Source organism: Rhinoderma darwinii, chromosome 4, assembly GCF_050947455.1.
Source record: "Rhinoderma darwinii isolate aRhiDar2 chromosome 4, aRhiDar2.hap1, whole genome shotgun sequence".
NCBI lineage: Eukaryota > Metazoa > Chordata > Amphibia > Anura > Rhinodermatidae > Rhinoderma > Rhinoderma darwinii.
In genome coordinates, this window is record NC_134690.1 from 366,723,678 (window position 1) to 366,737,226 (window position 13,549).

General features: G+C 40.0%; 1 protein-coding gene across 1 annotated transcript in view; it reads left to right on the plus strand.

Annotated features, from left to right (window-relative positions):
- Positions 1 to 13,549, plus strand: part of LOC142760128 (serine palmitoyltransferase 3-like) — a 69,646-nt gene that overhangs the window by 13,283 nt on the left and 42,814 nt on the right. The window contains exons 2-5 of the mRNA XM_075863087.1: positions 2,502 to 2,690; positions 2,941 to 3,095; positions 3,997 to 4,145; positions 12,083 to 12,207. Coding sequence (XP_075719202.1) covers positions 2,502 to 2,690; positions 2,941 to 3,095; positions 3,997 to 4,145; positions 12,083 to 12,207 — 618 coding nt within the window. The remainder of the gene's footprint in view (positions 1 to 2,501; positions 2,691 to 2,940; positions 3,096 to 3,996; positions 4,146 to 12,082; positions 12,208 to 13,549) is intronic.

Below are 13,549 nucleotides of genomic sequence, written 5' to 3' on the forward strand. Positions count from 1 at the left end.
GGGCGTTGTGAATGGAAGTCTATGATGCTGACGAATCAGCATCATCCACTTCTCTTCGTTACCACCCAGCTTCTGGCAGTGCACAGACACACAGCGTGTCCTCGCGAGATCACGCTGTGACGTCACTTCCTGCCCCAGGTCCTGCATCGTGTCGGACGAGTGAGGACACATCGGCACCAGGCGACAGAGGATACAGTTGATTCTGCAGCAGCATGGCTCCAGCATATATAATATTATATTCATAATTGTTCATGCCTATCAAAAGAATATCATATCTTAATTCAACCTTCTAAAGAAGTCAAGATATATGTAAAGTGCCGATTCATTGTATCCCAAAATACATGCAAATAAAGTGAGGACTCGTTCTAGCCCTTAATACGGAGAACGGTGATGGCCTCAGTTCTGCTCCAAAGGTAGCATCAGCCCAACTGCGGTTCTCCAATAAGGGCTTATTTTACAACCTTGTTTGTTAGCATTTGGACATGGTTCTGCACGAAGAACCCAACTTTCTTCACATGCTCTTATTTTATTTGGGTAATCACACAAGTTTTTCAACTTCTGAATCTCTGACATGGAAACACTAGCATTACCTTCAGAAGTACATTTATATGCGGCAAAAAAAGCCACAAAACCTGTTTGTGGGAATACAACCTAATTATGCAATTATGTCCAGTCCTCTAGGCCCTGTCATAACTGTTCTATTACTACTACTATTTAAAGACCCCTGAATGACCCCAGGGTGTTGTGAACTGTTAACACTACATCCTCCTCCATGGTCTTCCCTCTAACACTCTTGCATCTCTCTAATCCATCCTCCACTGCCTGGCTAATGCACCTCTACCCTCGTTCCTTTCTGTCAGTCCCTTCGCTGGCTACCGATTGCTTAGCGAATCCATTTAAAATAAACCTGAAAATGACATACAAGGTGGCCTGCAAACCGTCCCCTTCATACATCTCTGCCCTAATCTCCCGATACCTCCCTACGCGTAATACACAGTCCTCTCAATACCTTCTTCTCTGCTCTCCTTTTGTCTGCCTCCCGTCATTGCCTCCAAGATCTGTCATGCATCCCCGATTAATCTGGAACTCACTACCCTAACACATTCGAGTCTCAACCACCAAGTTTTCAAAAGAACCTGACAACCCACCTCTTTAAAGAAAGCTTCCAACCAACATATCTCCGCTACTAGGGATGCACGATGCATCGAAACTTCGATACGGTTTCGATACTCTGCATCCCCAAACGGTTCGATACCGTTATTTCATGTATTTCGATACAGCTCAGTATTGTAACACATGAATCTATGAGAGCGGGGCTGCGGCTGTGTAATACAGCCATTGCCCCGCTCCTGAGTCCTGACATGTGCGCGCGGTCAGCATGTGGTAATGCGGCATCACTTCATGCTGACCGCGCGTGCACTTACTGTCAGGAGCGGGGCAATGGCTGTATTACACAACCGCAGCCCTGCTCTATAACGGCGGAGACCAGAGAAACCTCTTATCTCCGCCGCTATTCCCTAGAATGCTGCGATCAAAGCTGACTGCAGCGTTTAAGAGGAAGTGAGAAGGGGGATGCCCCTTGGATCGCATCACAGAAATTCCCTGTGATGCGATTGAGGGACATACCATATATGGGAAGGCAGCCCAGGTTCCATTGAAGGACCCCAGGGCTGTCTGACCATATTTCCTGTTAGGGCATACTTAGGTATGTCCTAACAACTGCCTGTGTACTATCAGTACACCGGCTAATGTACTGGGATATAGATATATGCCAGTACATTAAAGTTTAAAAATAAAGTAAAAACAAAGTAATGTTAAATAAAAAATAAAAAATACACATACACCTTTTTTACAATAAATATTAAAATAAGTCTCAATACATAAAATATACATATTCGGTATTGGCACGGCCGTAATAACCTTCACAACAAATTTTTTGCATCGTTTATGATGTGTACGCTGTAAAAAAAAATAAAACAAAAACTGCTTTCTGTCACTTATTGTGAGGCAACAAGGTGATGAATTTAACCTCCATGTTCCTCACATTAATAGTAATTAACCCCATTATGTACCTTACACATTAACCCATTATGACTGAGAAACATGATGGGATTAATTACTACTGTATTAATGTGAGGCACATTCAAAATTCATCATCACACCACGCGCCTCACATCAGAAAACGGAAGAACTTTTTATTATTATTACTGTTGGCAAAGTATCGAATTGGTATCGAAATCGCAATACTAAACGAAGTATCGGTATCAAAGTCCAAATTCTGGTATCGTGACATCCCTATCTGCTACACAACTATACAAATCGCTCCTACCCTCCCTTTCTTTATAATCGTTTTCTTTTCCTTTTGAGCATTACCTAACAGTAAAGGATCTCTTGTATATCCTGCACCAATTAATAGATAATGCTATTGTTTTCATTGCAAAAGTCATGTATCACATATGGGTAAACACAATGTTGTAAGTAAATTCTCATTATTTTTACAGAATGGAACCGCAAATGGAAGTCTTTACAAGAAAGAGTTCAAAGAGTCATTTGAAGAAGCTCCAATGTATGTTGCAGTATTTACCTACATAGGTTTTGGTGTAGTCACATTATTTGGCTACCTGCGGGATTTCATGAGAGCATGGGGGTTGGAGAAATGTCACATGGCTGAGGAAAGGGAAGAACAAAAAGTAAGACTTTGCTACGCTATTCTATATTGCTACATAATTTAGAGATTCATCACCCTGCTTCTCTCCATCAAATGTTGAGCAATTGTTTTGTTAGAACTGCCATGTATAATAATTTTACAAATTCACATTATTACAGCCCGAGAAATATATTGTATGTAGAGGGATACCCTACAACCGTCATCTCTATCGTGGGAATGAACCCAAATGTATGTAAAGCAAAGTCATGATCCGTTCTTTTTTACAATTTTAGGATTTTGTGCCTCTCTATCAAGACTTTGAAAACTTCTACACAAGAAATCTTTACATGAGAGTCCGAGACAATTGGAATCGTCCCATCTGCAGTGTCCCTGGACCTCAGTTTGATCTTATGGAAAGAGTGACTGATGACTACAACTGGTCCTACAGGTGATTCATTCTGCCATTTAATGGGCCTCTGGCTGAAGAAATGAGCCAATCTGCTGCAAGGTGGTTTAGTTGTTAGCATCGTTGCCTTATAGCACTGAGGTCCTGGATACGAATCTAACAAAAGACAACATCTGTGTGGAGTTTGTATATTCTCCCCATGTTTGTGTGGGTTTTTTCCAGGTACTCCAGTTTCCTCCCACACTCCAAAAAAAAACATACAAATGGGCTAACTGGCTTCCCTTTGAAATTTAGCCTAGTGTGTAAGATAAGAAACTTGTGAGCCCCATTGTGGGGCAGAGACTAATATGAGTGATGGCAATCTCTATACAGCAATTCAGAATATACTGTCTCTATATAAGAAACAGAAAATAATGTGACCATAGGAGCTAAACCGCTATATCCGGTTGAGAGAAGGGAACATAGACTGTGTTCTTCTCGGTTTAGTGTTCCTGAAATGACCTCTGGTCAGAATATGTTGCTATGGTCTAGACCAGTGCTTCTCAAACTTTGAGGCCGGCATCAATGGTGATGTGCCCTCTTAGTTGTTGATGAGGCACAACTGGGGTGTCTGTTTTGACAGGCGTGATCATATGCTGATCACTCCTGCTGCACAGGCTTCTCCTCTGGTTTCGCAACATAAGTCACTTTTTTCGTGCTTATTTTAATTCTATATTGTTTTCCAGAGATAAATAACAGATCATTTTGGCACAGACTTCAGCAACATATCAGGCCAAGGCATAATCATGTTCTGACTGGTGCAGCACCAATAAAGAGAGTTTGAGAAAACATTAACTAGAAAAAAAACACAATAGATTTAATATTTAGTATAGAGCTGACTCGATATATTGTATAAAGGGTAGATTATAAAATAACGAAGCAACATATTTGTGTTTCTTAATAGGTATACTGGAAGAGTCATTAAGGATGTTATTAACATGGGATCATACAACTATCTGGGGTTTGCAGAGAATGATGAAAAGTCAATGGAAAGTGTGAAAAATGTACTGGAGAGATATGGAGCTGGTGTCTGTAGTACAGGACAAGAAATGGGTAAGTCTGGCGACCCCAGGGTGGGGGTGTGATAATTCTGTTGAAAATATGACTCAATCATATTATTGGTAATACTGCCTAGATTACTGCATCCGTCTCCTCTGTGGTCTTCCCTGTAAGGCCCTGTCCTCACAGAGTTTTTTTGGCACGTTTTTTGATATCCCGCGCCAAAAAACCTCTGAAAAACGGCTCCCATTGATTTCAATGGGAGAAGGTGGCGTTTTTTTCCTGCGAGAGGAAAGAAACGCTTGCGGGAGAAAGGAGCGTCTTGCCCTTTCTTCGAGGCGTTTCCATCTCTGACCTCATATTGACATAGATGAGAGGCAGAGAAAGCGGTTTTCGCAGGGTTTTTTGCCCTTGGTGCTCAATTGCCCCCGGACAAAAAACGCAGCGCAAATCGCGGCAATGAGTGCAGGCAAGTCAAAATCTTTTTCAGTCTGCAAAAAACTCAGTGTGAACATGGTTTAACACTCCCCTCCTCAACTCTGCTGCCGGGTAGATTCACCTTTCCCCTCACTCCTCTGCCGCCTCTCCTTTCTGCCAAGGTCTTTACTGGCTTCCCATTGCCCAGCGAATACATTTGAAAATGCTGACAATGACCTATATAAAGCAGTCTACAACCTCTCCCCTCTATTATTTCTGCGCCAATCTCTTGATACCCCCTACATGTAATCTCCAGTGCTTTCCTCTGCTCTACTCTTGTCTGCCTCCTATCATAGTCTCCAAGATTTATTTAATGCGTCCCCCCCCATAATCTGGAACTCACTACCCCAATACGTTACTCTCTCCAACCAAACTTTCGAAAGCAACCTGACCAGGGGAGGACATATCATATGTGCAATCTGTGCAGCTACACCGGGGCCTAGCAGGTATGGGGGTCCTCTGCTGCCTCAGACACAGCAAGCAGAAGTTGTCTGTCTATTAGATAGCATGTAAGAGTCTAAGATAATGAATTTCATAACTCATAATTACTGGTGGGTTTTTGGAGAGACATAAGGGGGATCTTTATGAAAAGGAGTTTGCGCTATGATTTGAGAGCAAAGGACTTATGGACTGTTTTCTCACGTGGTCTGCTGCTGCCGCCTATATCTGCCCCTGAATCTCAAAACCTTCAAAGTTGCTTACTATGTGATATAACACGATCTCTATCTCACACAGACATGAGAGCAGTTTCTACACACACTTTGTCTCTTCCTCTACATGTCGTAGATTGTAAGCCCTCATGGGCAAAGCCTTCTCCCCTTCTGTACCAGTCTATCACTCAGAAAGCTCATGTTTACTATTTTTTTTTGTTTGTTTGATATTGTTTGTTCCTTTTTTTTTTAATTTTTTTTTCCCCCTGCTATTCCAACCTATAAGAAATACAAGCTTATCGGACATGTTTTATTCGGAAGAGAGAGGGGATTTTAACTTGAGATTTACTAGATCATTTATCCAGTGCATGTTCACAATATATTTGTCACATTCCCATATATTTTGGTATTTCCGGTGCATACTACTTTTTGAATGCCATATTTTTTCATAGGTCATAATTTTGTTAATATTTGTTATCCAGTTAAGGTAATTCAAAATGATGGTACTCACCCAATTTTTGGCTATAGTTAACCTGACTACAACAAGCAGTTTATAAATCTCACATCCGTATTTATTTGTTCCCACTACCCCCTCTGTTACCCAATACACCGACACAGAGTTCTTTTGGTATTTTACAATTCTAAATACCACCTATAATTCCACTTAACTTATTCCAAAAGAACTATACTCTCCGCATCTCAACCACATATGTGTAATGTCTGCATCATAGAACAGCGAGGACAATCAGAAGTTGCGCTAATCCCGGTCTTATTCAGTTCTTTGGTGTGTAACATGAATGACTGTGCTACCATGTGATCAACAAATAAGATATTTATTATTGTTCATGCCAAGGTCTGCCATTATGTATCTATGGTCTCTCTCCCACTTTGTCCGGCTGTTAGAAAATTTACAAACACTAACTTTTTCATTTAATTTAAAAAAAAATTAGATCTACCCTTTCCCCCTTTCCATGTAATAATTATATTAGGGAGAACTGTCTCTATTTTACGTATATATTTGTGTTTCATTTGTTTTTAATCTAAAAGCAATATTTCCTATATCTGCTAGTTCCTGATGTGTAATGTCATATGATTAGAGTTGGCCATCCCAAAAATTATATTATACAGAAAACCCCTATATATCCAGTAATGTGCATCTTGAAAACCTTTCAACTCCACCAATTGCCTTTTGTACCATATTTGAGTGACACACAGCGAGTCCTCAATCCCCAAGAGAGCCTTATGTGTACTCCACATTTTAACCAAGTGCATGCTCCACATTGATTTCTCCTTCAGTTGATTTGATTCCATCAATGCAAAAATATTAGGCATTGGACCTTTACTGTTCATAAGCCAGACACTGACGAAGATGCGTTCCTCCCAGTCCATTAAGAAGGCAGGTTGCTCTACCATGTAATCTAGTTTTATATTTGGTATTGCAAAACCCTTGATGTCTTATTGAGCCAGTTTCATTCATATCCTTTTCTCTCCATCTAATCTTGTCTGCTACAGTTAATGCTGACCCCTTGAAAAAGCTGACGGCGAAACGCGCGTCGGGGTGTTTGTTTGTGGTCTGTGGTTTTTCTTTTGGGGGATCAATATGCAAAACACTGGTTGGTATTTGACCTAATTTGTCTAGCGATAATGTATCTACATACTAGTGACTTATGAGGTGTGTATTTGTATACTGCTATCTAGTGTTTATAGATCATACCCTAGTGTTGATTGTGTATGTCATTTGATGCAGTGTGATCCCTCATACCACTACCACATTTTATTGTATGCTATTTTTTATATATCTTTTGTGATAGCCTATATATGTTTTTATAATATGTTCTAATAAATATTTTTTTTTATATATATACTGGATAGTGCTATATTTCGTACTATTGGTTATTTTTTGTATTTTTGATATTCTGTCTGTATATATATATTTCTATAGGTATTCTATTTCTAGTGTTGATATATATATGGACATTTATTATTGTTAAAATGTTTCTGTTTGGCTTGGACTTTATAGGTATTGATACAGTTAATGCTAGTTTATTCCATGTCCCGACCCTAGATCTGATCTTGATTACTGGAAAGATATTACATTCTGTATAGCATTAAGGTTCTCTGGAAACAAATATCCCCAAGTATTTAAAGTTGTCTCTTATGATTTCGAATTTTTAAAACTTTTATTTTCTCTAAGCGACATATTCAAACCCAAGTTGAGAAGATTTATTTCAGAAATCCTGAAAACCTTCTGAACTGCCCATTTATTTGCATGAGATAATAAATTTGTCTCCTCTGTGTTGCCTAAAAAAAATGGATAAGTCATCGCCATAAAGAGAAAGCTTATCTCGCCAGGCCCCTCACTCCAAATCTTGGTATTGTGGCATCCTATCTTATCCTTCTTGCCAATGGTTGTATTGCTAATGCAAATAGTAAGGAAGAGAGGGAGCTACCCGGCATAGTACCCCTATGCAAGTTTAAGTATTCTGATGGTATCCCGTTCATAGTGATCCTTGCTCTGGATTACCCACATAGGATATTAATCCATTTAACAAGTGAAGCTGCAATCCCACAACACTCCAAAATCTCCCATAGGTAGCTCTATTCCATGCTGCCAAAGGCATTCAGTGTGCCCAATGTTAGTATGTAGTGGAGGCACCCATTTCTGGCCCATTGAATATTAGCCATTTTTACTAAGACAGGTACGTGGTATAAGGCACTCCTGGCCTCATATATAAGTATTGTTATTAATCTTATGCGTTATAGCATGATTTATCTATATCCGGTTACTTCTTGTTAAAACCTGATGGGCCTTGTTAAAGCACGCAAATACTAATTAAAAAGGTACTAAATCTTAATAAACACCATCCTTATTTAATTCTTCCATCATTTCTTCATTGGGGTTCAGAGGATATTAACCTGCTCCTTCACAACCCTGTTGAAATCCCCTATTCATGTTTATTGTACTCGCCTATTTTTATCATTTGTCCATAGGTTATGTATTTAAACCTATCTGTATGTCATATGTACAGCGCCTTGGAAGTTAATAGTGTCATAAAATAAATCCTAATAAAATGGTAACCGCTTGTGCCTTCTGCGGGCTACAAAAGCTAAATCTATTCAACTATGTGTTCTATGATAACAATTAGCTAGAAATTATCTAGATTTATTCATCCAATGTTCTGTACAATTTCCCTATTTTTCATAGTATTTGGTAATAACTAATAAAAGAAAATTGCTCAAAAATATAAAGTAAACTTTCACCCATTTCAGTTCTTGGTTAATGTAACCTTTTATATTTTTCAACAAGACTAAAGCAGACTATTTACATCGTATTATGTCTGCTGCAGTGTTCCATTTTAAGACGGTTCCCTTAAACACTGCAAAAACCTGTTTGCACTGTGGAATGTTCAATACTACGAGCACAAACTTATTGACCCAGGAACTATGTTTTCACATGTGTATGACTCTTCTACTGAGTTTCTAAGTCTGAACAAGAAATCTACAACACGATTGCTCCATAGTTGTAACCCAAATGTAAAATAGTTGTAAAATTTAGTGTACTTCAAATACACCAGATATATATTTTAATATGTACTGTATGACCGAATGTTATGGGTAAAATAAAATCCTGCTTCTGAGACCTGCTGATCAGAGGCCAAGTATTTGTGGTGTTAGTGAAAATTTTCAATTCCTGTCCATAGTCCGGGGCTTTCTCTTAGCAGATGTTCATGTACAGAATGTAGAAATATCTTCACTGCATAAGCCTCATATGTTTCCTCTTGGAAATTTAGGAAGAGGTGGGTTGCCCCTATGCAGGATGAGCCGTATATGTTTGTGCGCTATAGGAGTGTAGAATGTGTACACTCCAAACATTCTGTTTCCTTGATTTACACATTTTGTACAGAATTTCTATACCTTTTATTTTTGGATAATGTATTGCTGTAAATTTGTCCTTTTCTAAAACAAAAAATACCCTCCAGATTGTTAAAGTGGTATTTTATTTTCCGTGAATAAATTTTATTCTTTGTAGAAGGAAAAGTTGCACAATTTTTTTAACTTTCTGTAGCAATTTCTCACAATTTTCAAGATCTCGGTTTGTTGTATGTTTAATAAAAGCCTGCAATGTTTGCGTCCAGTGGATAAAAATCTGTCCTTATCTTGTGAGGATTACATAGGTGCATCCGCTGTTTCCAACTGTTCATAAATTTCTGGCCAGTCCGTAAAAATTGCAGTCTTTTTTTTTTTTCCAGTGTGCTTTAAAAAAATTAATATGTCCGTAATTTTGAAGCTAGAGGAGCTTGTGCAGGTTATTGTGATTGCAATGATCATATTTTTACCGTTCACATTAAATGCTGCTAATATATTCAGATTAGTATTCTAAGATATAATCTTTGATTCATTTATGGTTTTTCCAATTTGTCCATTAAAACGTTGTCTGAAAAAAATTAAGTTGGCATTGCTGGGTGCATTCCTGGCATTCCTGGGTGCACCACTTGTTAGGCAAGGGACACCCACACAGCGTAAACACTGGATTATCTGCAACGGATTTTAATGCGGGAAAACTGCAGCGTAGTACAGTAGTAGCAGAGTGGAGGAGTTTTGAGCAAATCTCATTTACACATTGTGCAAAAATCTGCTGAGAAACCATTCATAAATTGACTTGCGATGCGTTTTAAAAAAAATCTGCAGCATTTCTATTTATGCTGCTGAATCACTGCTCTTCTGTTGTGGGTATTCCCCATTGAATTCAATGGGGAGGTAAAACCCACAACAAGTAGTCAAATCTTATGACTTTTGCAGCAGAAAATCTAGGATTCTGCCACAAGAATGCCAATTCAGAGCAGAGGGACGTGTCATCATGACAACACCCAGGTGGTAAGTATAAAGTTTTTTGTTTTTTTTGTTTTTTTTCCTGCAGTATTTCCGCAGCGGACATTTTGTCTAAAAACTGCACCAGAATTTAGTGTCTCTTTTTGGGTGGAATAGCCTGCAGGTTTCCAGGACGGATACGCTGTGTACTTTTATGTAGCGTATCCACACTGTGTGCATTTGCCCTCATAGTCACCGTTCTATTTATCAGAGCTATGTCATGTAATGAGCAGTGCATCTGTGTGTCCATCAAATGACCAGGACAGATTTGTATCCCATGGGAAAACCTGAAAGTTTCCATTGAATGACTAAAGACTGCGAGGAATTAATACAGAACGTATATTGGAAATTGTATAACTTTTCATTACACGAGGATTGGGTAAAGAAGTATAAACATACCACTGGAAAATATTTCCAGGGTCCGCCAAACCAGGACGTTTCCAGCAACTTGAGCTCATTGGCGGCTCTGCTTGTCTTCATCGTCACTATAAGCAGAGCTGTCAACCAACTGCAGAGGAGAGGAATCTCAAGATGCCGGACACTTCCTGTTTGGCAGACATGGCGTGCGGCAGAATAAGACTTCTTATTTGCCCTGATGCAAGCACTAAGATATTTAACACTGATATGCAGGGGCGTAACTAGGACAGACTGGGCCCCTTAGCAAACTTTTGACTGGGGCCACACTCCCCTGGGTATCACACAACCCCCCCCCCCCTTGTAGATAGTACCTCCCTACAGATTCTGCCACACAGCACCCCCTATAGATAACGCCATACAGCCCTCCCCCTGTAGATAACGCCATGCAGCCCCCAGCACTCCCCCCCCCCCCCTCCTCCTCCCCCAAAACGGCCAATAGATTGTCCTACGAAAGACATGCATCCCCTATCCACATGATAGGCGACACATGTGTGATCGCTGGCAGCGATAAGGAGAACCGAAGTTCTTCCATGACATAACTTCGGGGTCTGCCCAGTTCAATAAAAATGAAAGGAGCGCTGGTCACACATGCGCACAAGCGCGACCGGTGCACAATTAATTTCTATGGAGCTGCCGACAGACTCCGGAAGTCCGAGGTCTGTCATGGAGAACTTCGAGGGACTTTTGGTCCCCTGTTCTCCTTATCGCTGGGCGTCCCAGCGATTCCACATGTATCCCCTATCCTATGGATAAGGGATGCATGTCTTTTGTAGGAACAACCCCCTTCAATGGCGTCGCGCTGTAGCAGCCATAGCGGCTGCTAGTGGACCCTCCGGCCATGGGAGGGGGGGGCCCGTGCCATGGGCCCCATAGCAGCCGCTAAGGCTGCTACAGCGGTAGTTACGCCACTGATGGTATGTTTCTACTGCTTTACCGAGGTTAGTGGCTTAGGAGGCTAAAATCTGATGACGCACTCCATTTAAGGCAATGTAATAAAAATGTGGCACTACCACACATCTTTGTTTCATAATGGGGAAAAAACGGTAAGAAACCTTTTAGACCTTTGCAAAAACGTTAGATTTTTTTTTTGATAGTTTCCATGTTGCCCAAGACTTTTTTTTTTTTTTGCATTAGAAAACATTAACGTCTATGCGTGAGTGGTGGTAATGCCACAATTCTACAGTTACTCTCGAATGCTTATTTATGTGGTGCGGTCAAATCACAACTCCATGCTGTTAAAACACAGCAAAATTCCAGTACAGTTGATACTGGTTGGTTTGGAAAATGTTGTGGATATAAGGTTGGCGATACCTTGTAACTTTCATCACATTAGCCCCAGATAGACATATCCATGTGGGGCAACGCAGCTAGCTTGTGTTATACAATAATAATATCCTTGAAAACCAAAGCACTTCACCTACAAAACTCGCAAATCTTTTTAAAACTTATTTTAAAACATTTTACAAGTGATGAAAAAGAATACAAAGCTTTCCAAATCTATTGGCATCAAATTCATATATTCGCAATGATTTGTTTAATTTCTTAAATTTGTATTTTAATTCTAGAATTCTTTTTCAGGACACTTGGATACGCATGAAGAGCTGGAGGATGTGGTTGCAAAGTTTGTCAATGCAGAGGCAGCTATGGTATTTAGCATGGGCTTTGCCACAAACTCAACAAACATTCCGGCCCTGGTTGGCAAGGTACTCCTGCATGAGCATGCATTTAACACTTCTAGAAATTACTATGTAAAAATATAAAATTATTATTTATGTTTTGTATATGTTGAAGGGGTTTTCCACGACCGCATGGGTTTTCCTATCCACAGGATAGGACATCAGTATATGATCTGTGCGGGTCTGACACCTGGCCCCTGCACTGATCGGCTGCCTCCATGCGTCGGATGTTTTGAATGGTATGCAGTAGTAGGAGCCGGAAGCATATGGCTCCGACCATTCTGCAGAACTGCAGCTGTACTCCTGTTCACTTGAATAGTAGCAGAGCTGCAGTACTGCAGCTCTGTCGCTATTCTGTGACCGGAGCCATCCACTTCCGGCATGGACGTCTTGTGCCCGGAGGCAGCCGGAGCACCTGATCGGTGTGGAATCTGGGTGTTAAACCCCTATCGATCATATACTCAAGACCTATTCTGTGGATCGGTCATCTGTTGTCCGGTCATGGGAAAACCCCTTTAATTTATGTTAAACTTCCTGTTTCAAAACTATATATGTTGAAATATTTATGATGGCCTACAATCAATAGCCAAAAACTATATAAAAAATAAGTCATTACAATTTTAAACAGAACCTCAGTCTAAACTCTGTTTTAGATGGATATTTGACCTCTAGTTCCCAACATTTTCCCCTAACCTTAATCATAAAGCGTTCCTTATGGTGGCCTATCATATCTAAGATCAACAGGGATGGTTGACCTACTCACTAATGCATTGAGCGTTGCAGACAAGCACTCAGGGGTGTAGCTAGAGGGAAGCCAGAAAGGCACATTGCCTTAGCCAAGAAATTAAATACAGGGATGAGGGCAGCCAATTGAACCTTTGCCACGGGTGAAGTTAAGCCTAGCCACGGCTCTGAAAGCACCGGATTATTTTAAGGTTCTGTTATCTCCATTATATTATATTTATTTATATTCTAAAAAGCCACAGAAACCGACTTCTATAAATGATCACTAAAGCACGACATATTATGCATGGTTGTTATCTAGTAAGGAGAATTGTTACTTAATAGGCATAAAAATACTATACTGATCCATTTAAAAAAATGTGGGTCAAAAGGAAGGGACTGCATACGTAAGATTTACCAGAACACTTCTATACAACTCTACTTTGAGATTTGCAGACATGGCGGTTCTAGAACTAGATTACAAATGCTTGTACTTGTATGCGGTGCCTGGGGTCAAACTCGAATCGAGAAATTGGAACCGAAGTAGCCTTTTTATACTGTATAGTTTTATAGCAGATAAATGATTGTGGCCTCCTAGCGACAGACACACTTTAACAGAGTAGACTGTAGGTGAAAGTGAAAATTA